Source organism: Tamandua tetradactyla, chromosome 7, assembly GCF_023851605.1.
Source record: "Tamandua tetradactyla isolate mTamTet1 chromosome 7, mTamTet1.pri, whole genome shotgun sequence".
NCBI classification, from domain to species: domain Eukaryota; kingdom Metazoa; phylum Chordata; class Mammalia; order Pilosa; family Myrmecophagidae; genus Tamandua; species Tamandua tetradactyla.
The window spans coordinates 3,037,548-3,060,809 of NC_135333.1; the positions used below are offsets into that span (position 1 = coordinate 3,037,548).

Below are 23,262 nucleotides of genomic sequence, written 5' to 3' on the forward strand. Positions count from 1 at the left end.
CATTCTCAAATAAATGGAGATTTAATAACACACTCTTAAACAATCAGTGTGTCAGAGAAGAAATTGCTAGAGAAATCAGTAGCTATCTGGAAATGAGAATACAACTTATCAGACTTATGAGATGTGGCAAAGGCTGTGCTTAGAGGGAAATTTATTACCCTAAAAGCCTATATTAAAAAACAAGGAAGATTTGGTTCCCAGACCATGCACATACACACCCTTCTTCACGACAAAAGAAAAGAAAGAAAGAAAGAGCAATAATCGAGGACTTAAGAGCACACCTGGAGGAACTCGAGAAAGAACAGAAAACTAATCCCAAAGCAAATAGAAGATAAATAACAACATTCAAAACAAAGAACCAAAAATTGGTTCTTTGAGAAAATCAATAAAATTGATGGGCCACTAGCAAGACTGACAAAGAAAAAAAGAGAAGGATGCAAATAAACAAAGTCATAAATGAGAAGGGTTGCGTTACCACACACCCTGAAGAAATAAAAGAAATTATAAGAGGGTACTATGAACAACTATATGCCAACAAACTAGACAGCTTAGATGAAATGGACAAATTCCTGGAGACACACAAACAAGCTACACTGACTCAGGAAGAAACAGAATATCTCAACAAACCAATCACAAGTAAAGAGATTCAATCAGTCATCAAAAACCTTCCTACAAAGAAAAGCCCAGGGCCAGATGGCATCACAGGGGAATTTTATCAAACATTCCAAAAAGAACTAACACCAATCCTGCTCAAACTTTTCCAAAAAACTGAGGAAAAAGGAACTCTACCTAACTCATTTTATGAAGCTAATATCACTTTAATGCCAAAACTGTGTAAAGATGCTGTCTGGTTTGAAAGGAAGTATGCCCCCTAAGAAAAGCCATGTTTTAATATAAATCCCATTTCATAAAGGTAGAATAATAATCCCTATTCAATACTGTATATTTGAAACTGTAATGAGATATCTCCCTGGTTGATGTGATTTAGTCAAGAATGGTTGTTAAACTGGATTAAGGGACGACATGTCTCCACCCATCTGGGTGGGTCTTGGTTTACGGGAGTCCTATAAAAGAGGAAACATTTTGGAGAATGAAAGATTCAGAGAGAGCAGAACGATGTAGCCATGAGATGCCGAGAGTCCACGAGCCAGCAACCTTTGGAGATGAAGAAGGAAAATGCCTCCCGGTGAGCTTCATGAAACCAGAAGCCAGGAGAGAAAGCTAGCAGATGACAATGTACTCACCATGTGCCCCTCCAGCCAAGAGAGAAGCCCTGACTGTTTTTGCCATGTGCCTTCTCACTTGAGAGAGAAACCCTGAACTTCATCGGTCTTCTTGAACCAAGGTATCTTTCCCTGGATGCCTTTGATTGGACATTTCTATAGACTTGTTGTAATTGGGACATTTTCTCGGCCTTAAAACTGTAAACTATCAACTCATTAAATTCCCCTTTTTAAAAGCCGTTCCGTTTCTGGTATATTGCATTCCAGCAGCTAGCAAACTAGAACAGATGCTATAAGAAAGGAAAACTACAGGCCAATCTCCTTAATGAACATAGATGCAAAAATTCTCAATAAAATACTAGCAAATTGAACCCAACAACACATTAAAAGAATTATACACCATAACCAAGTGGGGTTTATACCAGGAATGCAAGGATGGCTCAACACAAGAAAATCAATTAATGTAATACAGCACATTAATGAATCAAAAGGGAAAAATCACATGATCATCTTGATTGATGCTGAAAAAAGCATTTGACAAAATTCAACATCCTTTTCTGATAAAAACACCCCAAAAGATAGGAATCAAAGGTAACTACTTCAATATGATAAAGGAAATATATAAAAAACCAATAGCCAGCATCATACTCAATGAAGAGAGACTGAAAGCTTTCCCCTTAGGATCTGAAACAAGACAAGGATGTCTACTGTGACCACTATTATTCAGCACTGTGCTAGAAGTTCTTGCTAAAGCAGTCAGGCAGGATAAAGAAATAAAAGGCATCCAAATTAGAAAGGAAGAAGTAAAACTCTCATTATTTGCAAATATATAATACTAGGATGATCCTGAGAAATCTACAGCAAAGTTATCTGAGTTAATAAACAAATTGAGTAAGGTGGCAGGATATAAAATTAACATGAAAAATCAGTAACATTTCTATAAATAAGCAATGACCTAGCTGAGGAGTCAGTTAAGGAAAAAATTCCATTCAAAATAGCAACTAAAAATCAAGTACTAAGGAATGAACTTAACTAGGGATGTAAAGGACTTGTACACAAAAAATTATATAGCACTGCTAAAAGAAATCAAAGGAGATCTAAATAGTTGGAAAGACATTCCCTGCTTGTGGATCAGAAGACTAAATATAGTTAAGATGTCAACTCTCCCCAAATTGATCTGCAGATTCAACACAGTACCAATCAAAATTCCAACAACCTACTTTGAAGATTTGGTAAAGTTAATCACCAAATTCATCTGGAAAGGAAAGACACCCTGAATAGCTAAGCATCCTAAAAAAGAAGACAAAGTGGAAGGATTAACACTCCCTGACTTTAAAACTTACTATAAAGCCACAGTGGCCAAAACAGCATGGTACTAGCACAAAGATAGAAGCATTGACCAATGGAATCAAATCCAGAGTGCAGAAAGAGACCAACAAATCTGTGCTCAACTGATTTTTTACAAGGCCCCCAAATTCTCTGAACTGGGACAAAAAATATCGGGCATGGAAGAACTGGATATCAATATCCAAAAGAATGAAAGAGGACCCCTATCTTACATCTTACACAAAAATTAACTCAAAGAGGATCACACATCTAAATATAAGAACTAGCACCATAAAGCCTCTTGAAGAAAATATAGGAAAACATCTTCAAGACCTAGTAATAGGAGGTAGCTTCCTAAACTTTACACACAACAAAAGAAAAAAAAAGATAAATGGGAACTCCTCGAAAATCAAATGCTTCTGCACCTCAAAAGACTGTCAAAACCTGAAGCGGCAGCTGTTCAATGGGAGAAAATATTTGGAAATCACATATCAGACAAAGGTTTGATTTCCTGTATATACAAAGATATATAATTCAACAACAAAAGGACAAACAACACAATTATAAAATGGGCTAAAGATGTGAATACATTTCTAAAGAGCAAATACAGATGGCTCAAAAGCACATGAAGAGATGCTCATTTTCATTGGCTATAAGAGAAATGCAGATCAAGACTACAATGAGATACCACCTCACACCTATAAGAATGGCTGCTATTAAACAAACAGGAAACTATAAATCTTGGAGAGGATGTGGAGAAACTGGGACACTTATGCACTGCTAATGGCAATGAATAATGGCACAGCCACTATGGGAGACTGTTTGGCGGTTCCTTAGGAAACTAAATATCGAGTTACCCTATGACCCAGCAATAGCACTACTTGGTATGTACCCTGAAGAGCCAAAAGCAATGACACAAACAGACATTTGCACACTGATGTTCATAGCAGCATTATTCATAATTGCCAAAAGATGGAAACAAACCAAATGCCCATCAACAGACAACTGGATCAACCAAATGTGGTATGTATATATGACAGAATATTATGCAGCAGTAAGACAAAATTATGTCCTGAAGCACATGACAAGATGGATGAGCCTTGAGGACACAATACTGAGTGAAATTAGCCAGACACAAAAAGATAGATACTGTATGATTCCACTTTTATGAACAGCATAAAAGTATAATCAGAGGCTTATAGTACAGAATATAGGGGACTTAAAGATACATGGAAGCTAGAGATGAGTGAACTGTTAGCTAACGAGGTTGAACTACAATGTAAGGGAACAGATAGGTGTGAAGGTGGTTCTTTAGTGGGTCTATAAGTAATATTACCACATTGAAGATGAAAAAGATTGAAAGGGGTTGTATAGACCTACGTGTCCAACTGATTAACACTAGAAATATGAATTAGTTCTCGCAGGAATTACTTCAAAGATGTGATTCTTGTACAAAGAGCATTTAAGTCCAAGGAAAGCTGCTATTGCATCTTATGAGCTATGTTCAAAAGGAAACCATCAGCACCACCACAGCAACAGCAGAGGTAAATAATGGGGGGAGGGACAAGAATTAAGAGGAGGTTTAGATTTCCTATTTGGTGAGGGTGTGTTTAATGGTTTTCTTTCTCTTGGGACAATGAAGTTATCTAAAATTGAGAATATTGATGGACTGTGGACTTTGGGGCCAATACATGATGCCTGATGAATGCAGGTGGCTGAATGAAGCACTGATGGAGAAGTAGATGTGCAAACGATGGTGTATACTTATGAAAGAAAGTTGTGCTGCTACAAAAAGGAACAAAGTCGTGAGGCATGCAATGATGTGGATGAAATTAGAAGGGACATTTGGTGAGACAAAATAAGCCAGAAACAAAAGAACAAGAATGGTATGGTCACCTTTAGAAAATGCTTATAAGAAAACAGGGGCCTAGATTGTCAGCTTCTATAGCAGACACATTAAGTCCAGAGTGGTGATTATTATTTCTGGATTTTGAAAGGCTGTTTTAGATATATAACCTGATATTTAGAGATAAGAACAATGCCGAAGGGGTTGGGGTTAAAATAATTCAGAACATAGGGGTAAGGAAGATGACATACTCTTTGAGATCAGTGGAAAAAAGGTTTATTTGGTCTGGAACTGAAATTTTCTGTAGTGCATAATCTAATCCAACCTATCTGTATAGCTCATTTGAACAATGAAACACAGGGAGCACAGAATAAAAAAGAGGTCCTTTAATCCTGTATAGATTATTGTAATATCTGGATACATCTTAGAGTATATTAAGCAGATAATAAAAAATATTGGCAAAGTCTCCTGAGGGATGGGAGAAAAATATGAAACTATTAAACTTTACCATCAGGGAATTCCCTGGTACTGTGTCAAATTTTAGGGACACCCAAATCAATAGGCCATGCCCTCGATCATGAGGCTTCCTCTTGTGAAATTTATGTAGGTAGTGGAGAAGCTTAGACTATCTATAAGCATGCCTGAGAGTTACTTCTGGAGGACCTCTGTTGTTGCTCAGATGTGGCCTCAGTCTCTTTAAACCCAACTCTGCAAGTGAAATCATTGCCCTCCCCCCTACATGGGACATGACATCTAGGGGTGAAAGTCTCTCTGGCAATGTGGCAATGTGGGAGAGGACTCCCAGGGATGAATACAGACATAGATCTGTAGGATTAACAATTACATCCTGACCATGTAAAAAGAAGTGTAACTAATAAAGAATCTATTGCAGAGAGCATTCAAATAGAGTCGAGAGGCTACTCTGGAGGTTGCTTTCATGCAAGCTTCAGGTAGACATTGTTACCTATCATAACCTGCCAACCCCCAACCAGGACCATTCCAGCCAATCCTAAAGAACACCTAGGGCAATATATAATATTCCACAGGGGTTCCAAGCACTAGAGTAACTTTGCAGAAACCTACAACTTCCAGATGGGTCCCTGGTCCAGATAAGTTCTGTAAAGAACATTAGGTAGTTCCATCTCCCTACCCCATATTAGTGACAGACCCTTCCAATATGAAAAATTTAGAATCACCATAGCCCAAACACCCCTAAAGTGAGGGATGGAAAGATCAAAGGTTATGTTGGAGTTATACAGAGAAGACAGGATTTAACAAATGAATATGAATGATGAATCATTAAATTGATATCTCTTTTAGTCCCTAGTATTTTAGAGCAGCTAGATGCAAAAACCTAAAATTGTGAAATTGTAACCCATGTCAAACTCTGAAATATGTTCTATAATTGTGGTGCTGTGCTTTGAAATTTATAGCTTTTTTTGTATATATGTTATTTTTCACAAAAAGAGAAGGAAAAAAGCTGATTGTGATGATAAAAATACTTAAAGTATTTAAGCCCTCTAGCCTCCTATATTCTGGAGCAGCTAGAAGGAAAAATATGAGAGGATCGTATGGTAGTCCATGACAACCTCTGGGATCTGTCCTGTAAACTACTCATTGAAGAGTGCTTTGAAAACTATTGCTTTTTTAATTTCTTTCCTTTGTATATATGTTACACTATACAATAGCAAAAGTTAAAAATCAAAAAAAAAAGAGTAAAGAAAATCAAGCAAAAAAAAATTGCAACAGAAAGAATGCTTTCAATGGGACTGGACATGGTCCAGGAAAGGATCAGCGAGCTTAAAGATAAAACAATAAAAATTTGCCAAGCTGAAATAGAAAGAGAATGAGGAAATTTAAGAGATGTGGAACAATCAAAAGTTGGAGCAAATGTATAATTGGAATTCCAGAGAAAGAAGAAATAGAGAAAGGAACAGAAGAAATATTTGAAGTAATAATGGTGAAGATATTTCAAAATCAATGAGAGATCACAAATCTAGGAAGCTCAAAGAACATAATAATATGTTCTTTGATAAATAGTAATAAAACAACCCCCCCACATATAAGCTTATAATTTTCAAATAAAAAAAAAAAAACAGAGATAGAGGAAAAAAGTCAGAAAACACCCTCTCTATTACAGCCAAACACCACACACACATACAAACACCTGTGATCCTACACCCCTGCACTTCTAGAAAAGCTGAATAGGAATCCCCAATATCCACCCTTATCAGACTTGAACTAAGTGCCCCAAGACCCCCATCAGGGTGGCACCATGAAGGTCCAGCAGAGAGTCAGGACTTTCATCTGTGCCAGCTGATAACAAGGCACCTGGAGTGCATGGCATTGCACCTCCATTCAATAGTAACAAATCAAGCATTATCAACATAAGGCTAGTGGAGAGCCAGGACTTTCTCCATCACCCAGCAGTAATGAGGTCACCTCCACTGCAGTATCAGAGGAGAGTATATGAGGAGCCAGAATTCTCACCACCAATAACCAGTAATGAAGAATATCCCTGCATGGAGCCGACAGAGGCTGAGTAGAGTCTAGTCATCTACCTCCGCCTTTCAGGAATGAGGCAGCAACCCACTTACCTTACCAGGACAATGCCAAAGAAAGCCAGTTGAAATACAAAGTTTAAATTTGATCTGTAGTCCCAGAATGTAATAAGAAAATGCACATATTTCAATAAAAAAATCACTCTTCATACCTATAACCAGGAATATCACAAATTATGGCATTGCCATAATTCCAAAACCTGATAAAAACAATACAAGAAAAGAACCCAATAGACAAATATCTCTAATGAATATAGAACAAATGTTCTCAGTAATATATTAGCAAATCAAATCCAAAGTGTTTAAAAAGAATTATATACTATGACCAAGTGAGATTGATTCCAGTTACGCTAAGCTGATTCAACTTTCAAAAACCAATCAATTTAATCCATCATATCAACAAACTAAAACAAAAGTTGAAAAACAAACATATGATCATATCAACTGATGCTTAAAAGCATTTGAGAAAATCTGTCACCCATTCATAATAAAAACTCTCAGTAGACTAGGAATAGAGGGGAATGTCCTCAATATGACAAAGAAAATATACAAAAATCCTGAATGATAGATATTTTGCCTTCAGGTGGGGAACAAGGCAAAGTCATATCCTCTTACTACTTCTTTTCAGCATTAAACTGAAAGTCTTAGCTAGTATAATAAGACAATAAAAAGAAATGAAAGGTATACAGATGAAATGGAAGACAAAAATGTTTTTACTCACAGATATAATGATTATCTCTGTAGAAAACCTAAAAGAATCTAGAAGATAACTCCTCGAACTAATAAACCAACGTAGCAAGGTTATAGGATACTAGATTAATGTATGTCAATATATAATAGTATCATTATTCTGCTGTTTATCTAATCTTATCACAATGAGCATGCATTTATGCATTACTTCTGTAAACTTAAAAATTGAAATGGGAAAAATTTTCCTGGTCCCCGGGATTTTATTCTTGAGTCTCATAGTTTCTCATCCCACAATTCAACATATCTAAAATCAACATTATTTTCTTCCAAAATGTGTTCCCCTTTTAAATTTCCTAATCTAGCTCATGAAACCACCATCCATCTAGTCACTTAAGTAAACTATGTGGGAGCTCTTCACCTGTGGTGCTTTGTCCCGCGGTCCACTTTCCCTATGGTCACTAAATGGTCAATTAATGTTATCAACTCTACCTCCTAAATGCCTCCTGAATTTGTCCCCTTCTCTTTATCCTCACTTCTGCCATCTTAGTTCAATGCCTTGTCATCACTTGCCTGGATTATTGCAATAATCTTTTACCAGTTTCCAGGATTCCATGTTTTCCCATCTTTTCTCAAAGAGATATTGCTGAAAAGTAATTCTGGTCATGTATCTCAGCTTAACAACTTTCAGTTGATGTAGGGATAAAGCCTAAGCTCTGTACACTGTACACTGAATGCTTAGCCCTTCATGAGCCAACTCATGACAACACCTCCAGTTTTATCTACCTCCACACCTGACCTCCCACTCCCCTCCCCATGTTTTCATACTTTTCAAATACCTAGCAGTTTCCAGAATATGCTAAATTCCCCCTTGCTTCTATGCTTTTATACACACAGTTTCCTCTGTGTAGCTTCCTTTTTCCTGCTTTCCTTGCCTGAGCCACTCCTTCATTCTTGAAAGCTCAAGATAAGCATTGTCATTTCTGACTCTCCCAGGTGAGATCATGTATCACTTTTATGTGCTCTCTGGGAACTCTCTGGCATGATCCCCTCACTTGTCATACTTTGTTGTTATCTCTTTACCTGTCTACCTTTTATTCCAGACTACGACAGCCCGGGAATTAGCATCACAAGGTACAGACTCAGAGTCTGTACCCGGTTTTGAATTCTGCTCTCCTATTTTATAGCTGTGAGACTTTTAAAATAAATTTACTCAATTTCTGTCTCAGTTTTTTTATCTGTAAAATAAGGAGTACCCATCTCATAAAGCTGCTGTGGAGATTAGATAAATTAAAATGTGGAAAACGGTCAGAATAGTTCCTGGTTCAGAGAAAACACTATATAATGATTTGCGATCATATAATATTGATATTTGTATTGAATATCTTTGTAATTGGCACTGAATAGATGTTCAATAAATTTTTATTGAACAAATGTTTTCTGCAAAATTATGCATTCTAAAAAAAGGTGGCTACATTTTAATTCAAGACTTTGCACTTGCATTCAGAAAATAAAGGAAAATGCCATTTGGTAACTCTGACTTTAAATAGCTTGAGCACTAATTGCTGTTGTCCCTAATACAGCCGCTCATCATGGCTCTGGTGTGATCATTCACACAGATTTATCATAAATACAGCTTCACCCATTAATTTTAATTTCCAAAATGGGAAAAAGTGCTAGCCTTCATATTGAGCTATTGGTCTGTTTCATGCTAATGCTTTCTGAAACGGCTATTAGAACTATCCTGTGGCAGGATTCCCTCTAGTCCTGCTTTCACATTCTCCTTTTACAAGTAAAAATTACTAAAAATTTCAAAAGGGTAGGGTTTTTGAATATGTTTCCAGGACCAGTTGGACAGTATGAAAGAGCCTTTTGCCAAGTTCTTTCCTTTCAAAATGCTCTTGTAGCCAAATGTCCTCACCTGGTATATATCTTGCTATCTCCCAAGACCAAGACATACCAGAAATGATGCAAATTAAGTACCTGAATTCTCAAAAGAGAAAAATGACTAATGGGGCAGAAGAGAGAGGAAAGGGATTGAGAGGTGAGCAGGTGAGGAAGAAGGCTAGGCCTGAGTTTTCAAAGACAAAATGATGAGCCGCAGGAAGTGTGTGGGTGGAGTGTCACAGGTCTCATCCCTTCTTTTCCTCGCCTGTCCCTCCACTGCCCTCATGCCCAGGACACCATCCATTGTGAAGTACCTCACCCGGGTGCCAATTCGTGGGCTGCGTTCAATCTGCCCCAGTGGGCTCTGGCCCTGGAACCATTATTCCCCATTTTTCACCAGGTCTGACAGATTGCAAAAGCCAGGCCCCCTGGAGGTCATCTATTTCACTTCCTGGCCTCATGGCTCTTCGATCTTACCCTGAAGATCATCTTTCTAATCATTTCTCTCCCTTCTTTCCACTCCTAAACACTGAAGAATTAGGAGCAACTGACATAATAAAAAGATGGCCTGTATTCATGCAGTGCTTTCTTCCAAGGAAACTGGATGCCCATCCCAATTAATGTCTCGTCCTTAATCTTGCAACCCTTCTGTGAGATGGGCTACGAGACTAACAGTAATTCTCTCCAATTAGCAGCATAGGTGGAGGATGTGGAAAAGGGCTTAAAGATATCTGCAATGGTCAGACAAGGGGACAAGAGTCCTAGAGTGGGGACTCAGGAGTCAATTGAACAAATACAATTTTGCATTGTGTAATAAATAGCCCTAGAGAGTGTTATTGCTTATAAAAAACAATATTAGCAGTTTCTAGAAAGCCTTTAGGAAACACATAAAAATAGACAACGCTTTTAAAGAATATAGTAAAGTTGGGAAGAATTTACAGGGTCACCATTTGGCATTTGCAGGCAGAATCTTTATAGAAAACATTAACTGTAACTTCCTCAGTGCTACCTCTGCCTTTTAATTGTCACTAATTTTACAGGCTTTTTTCTAGGAAAAGCTCACCTTCTCTTTCTATAACTAATAAACTAACTAACTGACTAACTAACTAACTAACTATATATATATTTTTTCTTTCTTTCTTTCTTTTTCGTCAGGGAATAAGAGCTTGTTCTCCTGCCAGAAAGCTCACTGCTGTCACCTCCTTCAAGATAACAAGCAAGCATGAGAGGGGTTAGGGAGTTGTCAGAACTCAATTCCCACTTTTTGACTCATCATATGTCTATTGGTCTAGCTTTTTGTTTCACTTGCTTTCTTCTCTTTTGTGTGTGGGGAGGGGTGGGGCGGGGGAGCTTTTAGACTCAGCCATTATCCCAGCCTAAAAGCAGATTATTCTAACGTTCACTCAATTAGGGAAAACAAGAAAGCTGCTACTATTCCATCTGAAATTATTAGTATTAATTGGTGCTTCAGAAAGATAATGGCAAAGAGAATGTCAAATGCCCGCAGAAACTAGGCTTTTATGGATTTAGTGGTACACTATGCTAAATCAGAAGATTACCCTCATTACACGCAGGGTGCAGCTAAGTGTCCTCATGGACAAGAACACAAACAGCTATTCCTAATTCCTTTTCTTTACCCCTTGCAAGCCTCTATCCAGACACTGCACCTAGATCTCTTCAGTAGTGGCTTGTCCTCGGTTGACTGGCAAACAGTTTAATGAGGGAAGTTATCTGGACACCAGCAAATGAAAATAACTTTTTCTGTTACAGATGCAGAATATATTTAGAAGCCATGCTGTTAAGTCTTTTACAGCACGATGCCTTACTCATTTCTGGATGCTTTTGATCAAATGGGGCCACCCACTATACAGGATGATACTTAAATTGACACTTCAATGCAATAAACCACCACATTCCTTCTTATGCCAAACAAGGTGTGGAGTTTCTCTTTTTCTACTTGCACGTGGCTTTAAAACTACTATATGGTATTTGGAGAGCACTTTTGTCTTAAGACATCTTTTCTAGTTACATTAATTCATCCTCTCAATACCTACATGAGACTGACATCATTAATCAGATTTTACTTTCTTGACAAAGTTCTTTGATGCTCAGAAGTGTTTAATTTTGTGGAGTTCCCATTTATCTAATTTTTTCTTCAATGCTCGTGCTTTGGGTGTCAGATCTAGAAAACTGCCTCCTATCATAAAATCTATAAGATATCCCCCTACATTTTCTTCTAAAAGTTTTATGGTCTTAGATCTAATGTTTAGGACTTTGATCCATTTTGAGTTAATTTTTGTATAGGGTGTGAGATATGGATCCTCTTTCATTCCTTTGCATGTGTATATCCAGTTCTGTAGGCACCATTTATTGAAGAGACTGTTCTGTCCCAGGTGAGTTGGCTTGACTGCCTGATCAAAGATCAATTGTCCATAGATGAGACTGTCTATATCTGAACACTCTATTCAATTCTGTTGGTCAGTATATCTATCTTTATTCCAGTTCCATGCTGTTTTGACCACTGTAGCTTCGTAATACGCCTTAAAGTCAGGTAGTCTGAGACCTCTGACTTCATTTTTCTTTCTCAGTATATTTTTAGCTATTCAGGGGACCCTGCCCTTCCACATAAATTTGGTTACTGGTTTTTCTATTTCTGAAAAGTAAGTTTTTGGGATTTTAATTGGTACTGCATTGAATCTATAAATCAATTTAGGTAGAATTGACATCTTAACTATATTTAGTCTTCCAATCCATGAACACTGTGTGCTCTTTCCTTTATTTAGATCTTCTGTGATTTCTTTTAGTTATTTCTTGTAGTTTTCTTTGTATAGGTCTTTTGTACCCTTAGTTAAATTTATTCCTAAATATTTTATTCTTTTGGTTGCAATTGTAAATGGAATTTTTTTTCTTGATTTCCCCCTCAGATTTCTCATTACTAATGCTTAGAAATATTACAGATACTTGAGTATTGACCTTGTAACTTGCCACTTTGCTGTACTCGTTTATTAGCTCTAGTAGTTTTGCTGTGAATTTTTCAGAGTTTTTAACATATAGTATCATATCATCTGCAAACAGTGAGATGTTCCTTTCCAATTTTGATGCCTTGTATTTCTTTTTCTTGTCTAATTGCTCTGGCTAGAACTTCCAACACGATGTTGAACAACAGTGGTGACAGTGGACATCCTTGTCTTGTTGCTGATTCTAGGTAGAAAGTTTTCAGCTTTTCCCCATTGAAGATGATGTTAGCTGTGGGTTTTTCATATATTCCCTTTATCATGTTGAGGAAGTTCCCTTCTATTCCTATCCTTTGAAGTGTTTTCAACAAGAAGGATGTTGAATTTTGTCAAATGCCTTTTCTGCATCAATCAATGTGATCATGTGGTTTTTCTGTTTTGATTTGTAGATATGGTATATTACATTAATTGATTTTCTTATGTTGAACTATCCTTGCATACCTGGGATGAATCCTACTTGTTCATGGTGGATAATTCTTTTAATGTGCTGCTGGATTCGATTTGCAAGAATTTTGTTGAGGATTTTTGCATCTATATTCATTAGAGAGATTGGTCTGTAATTTTCTTTTCTTGTAGCATCTTTGTATGGCTTCAGTATGAGGGTGCTGTTAGCTTCACAGAATGAGTTAGATAGCCTTCTTTCCTCTTAATTTTTTTGAAGAGTTTCAGCAGGATTGGTACTAATTCTTTCTTGAATTCACCTATGAAGCCATTGGGTCCTGGATTCTTCTTTTTGGGAGCCTCTTAATAACTAATTCAGTTTCTTTGCTTGCAATTGATTTGTTGAGGTCATCTATTTATTCTTAGGTCAATGTTGGTTGTTCATGGAAGTTGTCCATTTCATCTACATTGCCTGGTTTATTAGCATAAAGTTGTTCATAGTATCCTCTCATTCCCTTCTTTATTTCTATGGGGCCAGTGGTTATGTCTCCTCTTTCATTTTTTATTTTATTTATTTGCATCCTTTCTCTTCTTTTTGTCAACCTCACTAATGGTCCATCAATCTTATGATTTTCTCATAGAACCAACTTCTGGTTTTGTTGATTTTCTCAATTGTTATCATGTTCTCAATTTCATTTATTTCTGCTCTAATCTTCATTATTTCTTTCCTTTGGCTTGCTTTGGGGTTAGTTTGCTGTTCTTTCTCTAGTTCTTCCAAGTGAAAGTTAATTCCTCAATTTTCGCTTTTTCTTCTTTTTTGATATAAGCATTTAGGGCAATAATTTCCCCTCACAGCACTGCCTTTGCTGCATCTCATAAATTTTGATATGTTGTGTTCTCATTTTCATTTGCCTCGAGATATTTACTAATTTCTCTTGTAAGTTCTTCCTTGACCCACTGGTTGTTTAAGAGTGTGCTGTTGAGCCTCCATATATTTCTGAATTTACTGGCCCTCTGCCTATTATTGATTTCCAACTTCATTCCTTTATGAGCTGAGAAAATTTCTTGTATGATTTCAATCTTCTTAAATTTATTGAAACTTCCTTTGTGACCCTCCATGTGGTCTATCTTTGAGAATAATTCATGAGCACTTGAGAAAAAGATGTATCCTGCTGTGGTGGGGTGTAATGTTCTATAAATGTTTATTAAGTCTAGCTCATTTATTGTATTATTCAAATTCTCTGTTTCTTTTCTGATCATCTGTCTAGATGTCCTTTCCTTTGATGAGAGTGGGGAATTGAAGTCTCCAACTATTATGGTAGATGTGTCTATTTCTCTTTTCAGCATTTTCCATGTTTGCCTAATGTATTTTGGAGCACACTGGCTTGGTGCATAAATATTTAATAATTGCTATGTCTTTTTGTTGAATTGTTCCTTTTATTAATACATAGTGTCCTTCTTTGTCTTTTTCAATTGTTTTACATTTGAAGTCTAATTCGTTGGATATTAGTATAGCTACTCTTGCTCTTTTCTAATTGTTGTTTGCATTAAATATCTTTTCCCAATCTTTCACTTTCAACCTATGTTTATCCTTGGGTCTAAAATGCGTCTCCTGTAGACAGCATATAGATAGGTCCTATTTTTTAACCCATTCTGTCAATCTATGCCTTTTGATTGGAGAATTTAATCCATTAACATTTAGTGTTATTACTGTAAGGGCAGTACTTTCTTCTACCATTTTGCCTTTGGGATTTTATATGTCACATCTAATTTTTTCTTTTTTTTTACCTTTACTGATAGTCTTTATTTCTACACTCTTTTCCACACCTCTCTCTCCTGTCTTTTCCTATCTGTCTCTAGTGCTCCTGTTAGTATTTCTTGCAGAGCTGGTCTCTTGGTCACAAATTATCTCAGTGATTTTTTGTCTGAAAATGTTTTAATTTCCCCATTATCTTTGAAGGACAATGTTGCTGGCTATAGAATTCTCAGTTGGTCATTTTTATCTTTTAGTATCTTAAATATATCATCCCACTGTCTTCTTGCCTCCATGGTTTCTGCTGAGAAATATATGCATGGACTTATTGGGCTTCCATTGTATGTGATGGATTGCTTTTCTCCTGCTGCTTTCAAAATTCTCTCTTTCTCTTTGACATCTGACATTCTGATTAGCAAGTGTCTTAGAGTATGCCTATTTGGATCTATTCTGTTTGGGGTATGCTGCACTTCTTAGATCTGTGATTTTAAGTCTTTCATAAGAGTGGGAAATTTTCAGTGATAATTTCCTCCATTAGTTTTTCCCTTCCTTTTCCCTTCTCTTCTCCTTCTGGGACACCCACAACATGTATATTTGTGCACTTCATGTTGTCATTCAATTCTCTGAGTCCCTGTTCGTATTTTTCTGTTCTTTTCCCTATCTTTTCTTTTGCTTGCTGGATTTCAGATGTCCTGTCTTCCAGTTCATTAATCCTATCTTCTGCCTCTTGAAATCTAACATTGTAGGTTTTCTTTTTTTTTCATCTCTTCTACTGTGCCTTTCATTCCCATAAGTTCTGTGATTTGTTTTTTCAGACTTTCTTCTTTTTGTTCATTGCTTGTCTCCTTTATATCCTCCTTCAATTCATTGATTTGAGTTTTGATGAGATTTTCCATGTCTGTGTGAACATCTTGAATTAATTGTTTCAACTCCTGTACCTCATATGAATTGTTGGTTTGTTCCTTTGACTGGGCCATATCTTCAATTTTCCTAGTATGATTCATTATTTTTTGCTGGCGTCTAGGCATTTAATTACCTTAATTAGTTTATTCTGGAGATTGTTTTCACTTTTTTTTTTTACCTAGGATTTTCTCACTGGATGACTTTGTTGTCTATCTGTTCTTTGACATTCGGTTCAGCTTATTCTGGACCACTAGCTTAGGCTTTGTTTAACAGATCAGAATTTTTCAGTTCTTGCTTTGTTTCTTGCCCTGCCTGTCTGGTGACTTTTTTCCCTTAGGAGAGTCTACTTAGGTATTATAGACCCCAGCCAGATTTTCCCAGACCAGACAGGCCTCGTCTCAGGAGGAAAGAATCACCAATTTCAGTTTTCCCTGAGGGTGAGATCCAGCAGGTTGAAAGTCTTTCCTATGAAGCCTCTAGACTCTGTGTTTTTCCTATCCTTTCCAGTATGTGGCACTTGTCTGCCTGCAGGTCTCACCAGTATAAAGTGATGTGGCACCTTTAACTTCAGCAGACTCTCCCTGCTGGGGGCATTGTTGAGACAGAGGAGGGGGAGGGGTGTCAGCCTCTGCAACTTTGGGGACTCACAGTTCTGGGTGGGATCACAGCTGGTCCATTGTATCCAGACTGGTGTATACTGTGTGTCCATCACTGATGTGGCCCCAGCAGTTGTTCTGTACCATTTCTGGCTATTTACTAGCTGCTCTGGAGGATGAACTAAATTCCACACCTCACTAAGCCACCATCTTGGACGCTTCACCATTAATCACATTTTAAAGGAAACTGAGGTTCAGAAAGGAATATAAATATCACCATGTAGAAATATAAATAATGCCAGAACCAGGAATTCAACTTATTCCAGTTTCAACGCTCTTACTCTTAGCACATTTTATATCTGATAATGGGCCTTTATCCTTAACAAACAATAATAATTTTAAATGTAAGAATTTCATGAATGCATTAAAGATCATAGGCTATTATGTAAAATAACAGGATTTTATAAATAATGAAGCAAAATAGAATGTAGAAGCCTGTGATTTGAAAAATCAGAAAAATGGCATAAATTAATCAGGACCAAACGGAACTCAGAAAAACAGGAAAGTCTTAATGTTTGTGAGTAAAGGACCAAGGCCAGGGTTCTCAAATAAGATGGGAAAATTGAGGTAGGCTGAAAAAGTCTTAGTGAGGAGCAAATGGCAGATAACCATAATAAGGGACTCTGGCATTGAAAAATTGGTGATTAACTGAAGTTATAAGAGGAAACTAGTGTGCCATGATAGGGCAACGACAATAATTTATAGGGCTCTTTACTAAAATATGAAAGTTTTGAAGTTTTGTTACCTAAAATAAACAAAGAGAAAGACAATAGAAGGAAAGGATAAGTAATAAAGAGAAAATAAAGAGTGACAGCATTGATTCATAAAGAGGTGAAAAACAAACAATGTCGTTCAGGGGTAAAACCTTAAAATTAAAAACTATTAATCAAACGGGGAAAGGTATTGTTTAAATTAGTCTCACAGCAAAACAAACAAACAAACAAACAAACAAAAAAACCCAGGGCTACTGTATTAACCTGAGAAAATGAAGAAATAAAATTTGAAAGAAGTTGTGATATCACTGAGTTTACCCTGTGGGGAGTCGAACAAGTTCCTTTTCATATTTTTTTTTACAGATCTAGGCTTTGATAAGAAGTCAGAATGCATATGACCATGAAGAGATTCAGGTAAGTATCCAGATGATGTTATCTCTGATGTGTTAAACATCAGACACTATTCCCATATATTTGCCTGAATTGTAATTACTATTTCTCATTGCCCACATATAAACTTACAACTGATGAAATCTTCTTTTGAGACAAATTGAGGAAATGATAATACTGAATGAGGCTTTGCTAACGTGTACCAGGTCTCAAACTCTATTTCAAGAGATAAAATGCTAGCTAAGTGAAAAAACACATAGAAGCTGCATCTGAGCTATAGTTTTTTTTATTATTTTTTTATTTTTTATATATTTTTTGTATTTTTTATTTTTATTTTTTCTCTATATTATCATTTTATTTCTTTTTCTGTTGTCTTGCTATTTCTTTTTCTAAATCGATGCAAATGTACTAAGAAATGATGATCATACATCTATGTGATGATATTAAGAATTACTGATTGCATATGTAGAATGGAATGATTTCTAAATGTTGTGTTAGTTAATTTTTTTTAATTAATAATAAAAAAAAAAACACATAGAAAGTTCAGTTCCTAATCTCTAATTCAGAGACTTTTAAGATCTAGGGAAGTTCTATAATGAGCATCTTCACAGAGACAAAGGTTATAAAATTTCAAATAGCAATGGCTAATTAACTTTAATTAGTGATTTTTGCAATAACATGACATACTAATACTTCACGGAGAATTTCCAAAATGGCAGGAGGAGTGTAACATGCATATATAATTCTATTTAACTTCTAATTTATAAAGAAGAAAACTGTTTAAATTTAAAAAAAAATGAGAAATGTACCTGTTGAATTTTACAATGAAGAAAATAGCTAATTAACTTGCCTTGCTAAATAAAATGGACACCGCGAAGAAATCCAGTAAGAAACTCTCTGAAATATCTTTGTAATCAAAGTGGAAAAAGATTACAGTGAAGCCCAAGGTAACAAATTGATGAACTGGATTACAGAAAGAGGTCCGCAACAGTTTCATGCCAGCAACGACCATCAGAAAAATGTCCCAGCTGTTAAAAAGGAAAGAAAAGAGGGAATCAGTGACCATGTGCAAAATACAAGGCAAGTTACAATAGCAAATGTTTCTTGAGTATTTACTGTGTATTATGCACTTCACAGGCAAAAAAAGCCAACATGGTGGATCCTGTTATTGTCTGCGTCTTACGGAGGAGGAAACGGAGTCTCAGAGAGTGTAAGTAACTTTTTCACAGGGGTATAGCTAAGATCAAAACTCAATTCTGGGTGACTCTAGAGCACATGCTCTTTGTCACTTCAAAAATTTTCCCTTTCACTGTGTGCTTTTCATATTGTCTTGTGTTGTTCAGCAAGGACATGGAGTTCTTTTTGTGCTTATCTGAGTTACTACCGTAGTGGTGAGGTTCCATGGAGAGCTTGATGCCATTTGAGCCAACAGGTAAAATGCTGTCCATGTCAAAGGGTGTTCAACATATGCCTTTTCATCAAAAAAAGAATCTTACTGAAACAATGATGTAACAACAATTAACATTAAATTCTGAAAAGAGAAATAAACTTGGCATTTTAATCAGCATTGTAATTTTTATATATTAACTTCAAAGTTTTCCAGCATATATTTGTCACCCTAGTGAAGATGAAGGCATTAAAAAATTGCTTTCAGAGTCTTTGCCCCTATTAGGTGGAAAATTGTCATTTCGTAGTAAAAAAAACTATTATTTCCAATTCCGTATACTCCAATTTGGTATTTTATAAGCCTTCAAACCTAGGGCTATGGGTCATTTCCACTCAGCCTCAGGATGCATGAGATGAGGTCTAACCAGGACCTTCCCTATACAAAAGGCATGGATTTGGCTTCTGAGGAAAAACTAGCTCTTGGTTGCATGCAGATTTGGGGAGGATGGGAATATTTTTAGTAACCTCAATACCAAGCCCTCAGTATTCTGGCAGCATGGTTGAACCTGCTCTATAATTTGTTTTCCTTTTTGGTAAACAACTAGTGTCTTTGTACAATAATATAAAAATGAAAACATGACTTTGGATCCAGTGGCTTAGACAGCCTAGGGTACAAAAATTCTCATGGATAGCCAAAGCTTCTTGGAGTGACCCCAGTAATGAGGTATCTCATGACAGGATATTTTGATATTCAGGGGAGATTGGTGATTTTCTGGGTTATTCTAAAAAAATCCAGATGAAGGTGAACTCCAACTTTTTGTTTTTGTGATCGCAGTTAAAATAGATTGCACTCATTTTGTTTTCTACTGATGATTGATTAAAGCTAATGGAGATATTAAGGACTATTTTTATAGCTTTTATCACATTACAGTAGTTAATTGTTACAAATATTAGTTCATAGTATATTGTATAAAGGCTTAGGTAGCACTCAGTGAACAAAAGCCATCCATTTAGATAAGGCTTGTAAATACATATTCCTAATAAGATATCTCAATTCCTCCACTCATTCACTTATCCAGTCCACAATTCAATCATCCATCCATCCATCCATCCATCCTTCCAACATTCACTAGAGATTTGGTATAGAAATTTGAATAAGAAACAGTTTCTATATTGAAAAGCTCACTATCTGGTACAGCAGTTCTCAAAGAAGACAGGGAGGGAAGTCTGTTCAAAAGGTATATAGGTGTTTTAGTTTCTTAGGCTGCTCAAAATAAAACCATGAAATGTGTAGGCTTAACCAATGGGAACTTATTAACTTATAGTTTTGAGGTCAAGAAAAAGTCCAAATCAAGGCATCAAAGCAGCGCTTTTTTCCTGAAGACTGGCTGCCGGCGATTCTTGACTTCTCTGCCACATGGCAAGGTACATGGTGGGGTCTGCGTGTCTCTCCATTCTCTTCAAGGTTTTGAGGTTCTTACTTCCATGGCTTTCACTCTCTCTCTTCATTCATTCCGTTTATAAAGGACACCAGTAATAAGATTAAGACCCATCCTGAATCAGGCGAGCCAAATCGTAACTGAACTAGCCTCATCAAAAGGTCCTATCTATAATGGATTTACACCCAAAAGAATACATGGATTAGATTTAATCCATGTACTCTGTGGTCCATACGGCTTCAAACCATCACACTCCACCCTCTAGACACCAAAAAGACATGTTCTTTCCATACACAAAATACATTCAGTCCATCACAATATCATAAAAGCCTTAAGTCATTCAGGATTAATGTGTGGTATAAAGCCTCATCAAAATCAGTTATGGGTGTGGTCTGTTCTGGGGCAGAATTTCTCTCTGTCTGTGAACCTGTGAACCTAGAGAACAAGTTATCTGCTTCCAATATACAAAGGACACAGGATAAACATCCCCATTCCCATTCCCATCTCTGTAGGGAGAAATTATAAGGAAAACAGGGGTTATGATCCTAATAATTCCAAAACCCTGCAGGGCACATGCCATTAGATTTCAATGTCTGAGACTAATCTATGGAACGGTGATTTGTCCTCCAGGCCTGATGGAGTGGTAGCCTCAAGTCTTCCAAGTGCTTGCACAGCAGCCATGCTCTTCCCAAACACTGGGGTGAAGACTCTGCCCTCTTCATGCACTGGATGGTGACCAGTCTCTCCTGGAACATAAGGACACAGGTTCTGCCCTTGTCAAGTACTGGCAGCCAGACTCTCTGCAATCCCTAGAGAACAGACTCTACCCTCTGAGAAAACTAGTATGGTGGCACTCTTCCTGAACAATGTGGTAGAAGGCTTGCTTTCTCCAAGTGCCAGGGCAGAGTCTCCCTTTCATATGCACGGGTGGACCCACTTTCTTGGCCTGAGAAGATGTCTTTGGTCCAAAGATCAATTTCCATGTTTCTGCCCTTGACGTGATTTTTCTTTCAGTCTGTCCCTTTTAATCTAGGTTGGCAGTATTTCCATTCATTCAGATCTTGCAAGAAAATTTGTCAATTTTGCATGTTCAGAGTCCAAACCAACAGACAGTAAGATGTTCCACAGACTTTTCCTGAGTATCTGCACTTAACAATCCTGACTTTCACTGAAATGGTTGACTGCCGTATTAGCTGGGGACTCACTTTCCGGAAGCTCAGTAGTTTCCAAACCATCAGTTTGTGGTTTCTTTGTGCCCAGGAGTTCAGTTCTTACCTGTGCTAGTTTGAATCTGTTGTGTACTCCCAAAAAAAGCCAAGTTCTTTAATTGTCATTCAATATTGCTGGGTGGGGGCCTTTTGATCATTTCCATGGAGATGTGACCCACCCAACTGTGGGTAGTAACTTTTGAGTAGACGGTTTTCATAGAGATGTGTCTCCACCCATTCTAGGTGGGGTTGCTTACTGGAGCCCTTTAAGAGGGAACCATTTTGGAGAAAGCTTTAGAGCCCATGCAGCCAGAGACCTTTGGAACTGAAGAAGGAAAACATGGGAAGCTTTATGAAACAAGAAGCCGGGAGGGAAAACTAGCAGACTTTGCCATGTCAGCTGACAGGGAAACCGTGAACTTCATCAGACTTTCCTGAGTGAAGGTAACCTCTTGTTGGTGCCTTGATTCGGACATTTTCATAGCCTTTCCTTAATTTGGACATTTTCATGGTCTTAGAATGGTAAACTTGCAACTTAATAAATTCCCCCTTTTAAAAGCTGTTCTGTTTCTGGTATATTACTTTCTGGCAGCTTGCAAACTAGAACATCAACTTATCCCTTTCCTTTCACATTTCACTTAAAGCTGCAAGGAGAAACCAGGCTGCACCCTCCATACTTAGGTTAGAAATCTCCTTAGCTAAATATCCAGGCTCATCATTCTCAAATTCTGCCTTCTATCTGACATCAAAACTCAATTTTGGCATATTTTCTGCCACTTTAAAACAAGGATTACCTTACCTCCAGTTTCCAAAACACTTTCATCATTTTCTTCTAAGGCCTCATCAGAAGTACCATTAGCATTCATATTTCTACAGTCTCTTCAAAACAGTCTAGGTCTTTTCTATCAAAAGTCTTCCAACCTCTACCCATTATCCAATTTCAAAGCTGTTTCCACATTTTTGGCATTTGCAATAGCAGCAAACCACTATCCTGGTACCAAAATCTGTTTTAGCTTCCTAGCCCGCTCAAAGCAATACCATGAAATGGGTTGGCTTAAACAATGGGGATTTATAACTTATAGTTTTGAGGTTGAGAAAACGTCCAAATCAAGGTGTCAGCAAGGCAATGTTTTCTTCCTGAAGATCAGCAGCTGGCAATTCTTGGCTCTTCTGCCACATGACAAGGCACTTGGCGGCATCTGATGGTCTCTTCCCTCTCTTCCAGGTTTTGTAGCTCTCAGTTTCTTGCTTCTGTGGCTTTCTCTCTTCCTCTTCATTCATTCCATATATAAAGACTCCAGTAACAGGATTAAGACCCATTCCTGAATGAGGTGGGTCACACCTTAAGTAGGTCTCATCAAAAGGTCCTACTTACAAGGGTTGACACCACAGGAATGAATTAGATTGAAGAATATATTTTTTGTGGTACCAACAGCTTCAAACCACCCCACTTGGTGACACTCATATACTGCTTCCTGATGATCTATTTGAGAAGAGCTGGTATAGTGGGGTAACTAAAATTTTGAGAGAATATTTTTTTTTCATTTTTTGTTAAGTCTTCAGATGGATACCTCAAGAATAGGAAAGAATTGTCAGCTTTGGGTTGTGAAATAAATAATTCAGATGGTATCATTAGGAAGTTGAAAATATTTGGAGGTATACAGGTAAGATGTTCCTGACTTCAATGTCTGGAAAAAAGTACCCCATATAAGGGATAGAGAGGAACATGACTTTCTCTAAACTGTGTATCTGATTCTTCCCAGATTCCAGGTCTTGTGGCCATCCGCTGCCAACAGCCAGACTGCTTGGTCACAATCTGCAGGCTTAAGCCCCAGGTCCAAGTCCTTATTTTAGATAAGGAAATCTTTAAATTCTTCAGCTTGATACTG

The 23,262-nt window shown here is 37.1% G+C and overlaps 1 protein-coding gene across 4 annotated transcripts in view; it reads right to left on the bottom strand.

The window, feature by feature from the left end:
* PCNX2 (pecanex 2) overlaps positions 1 to 23,262 on the bottom strand; it is a 460,152-nt gene that overhangs the window by 136,932 nt on the left and 299,958 nt on the right. For all 4 annotated transcript variants that reach the window (XM_077168355.1, XM_077168358.1, XM_077168357.1 and 1 more), the window contains one exon: positions 18,191 to 18,368. In XM_077168355.1, coding sequence (XP_077024470.1) covers positions 18,191 to 18,368 — 178 coding nt within the window. The remainder of the gene's footprint in view (positions 1 to 18,190; positions 18,369 to 23,262) is intronic.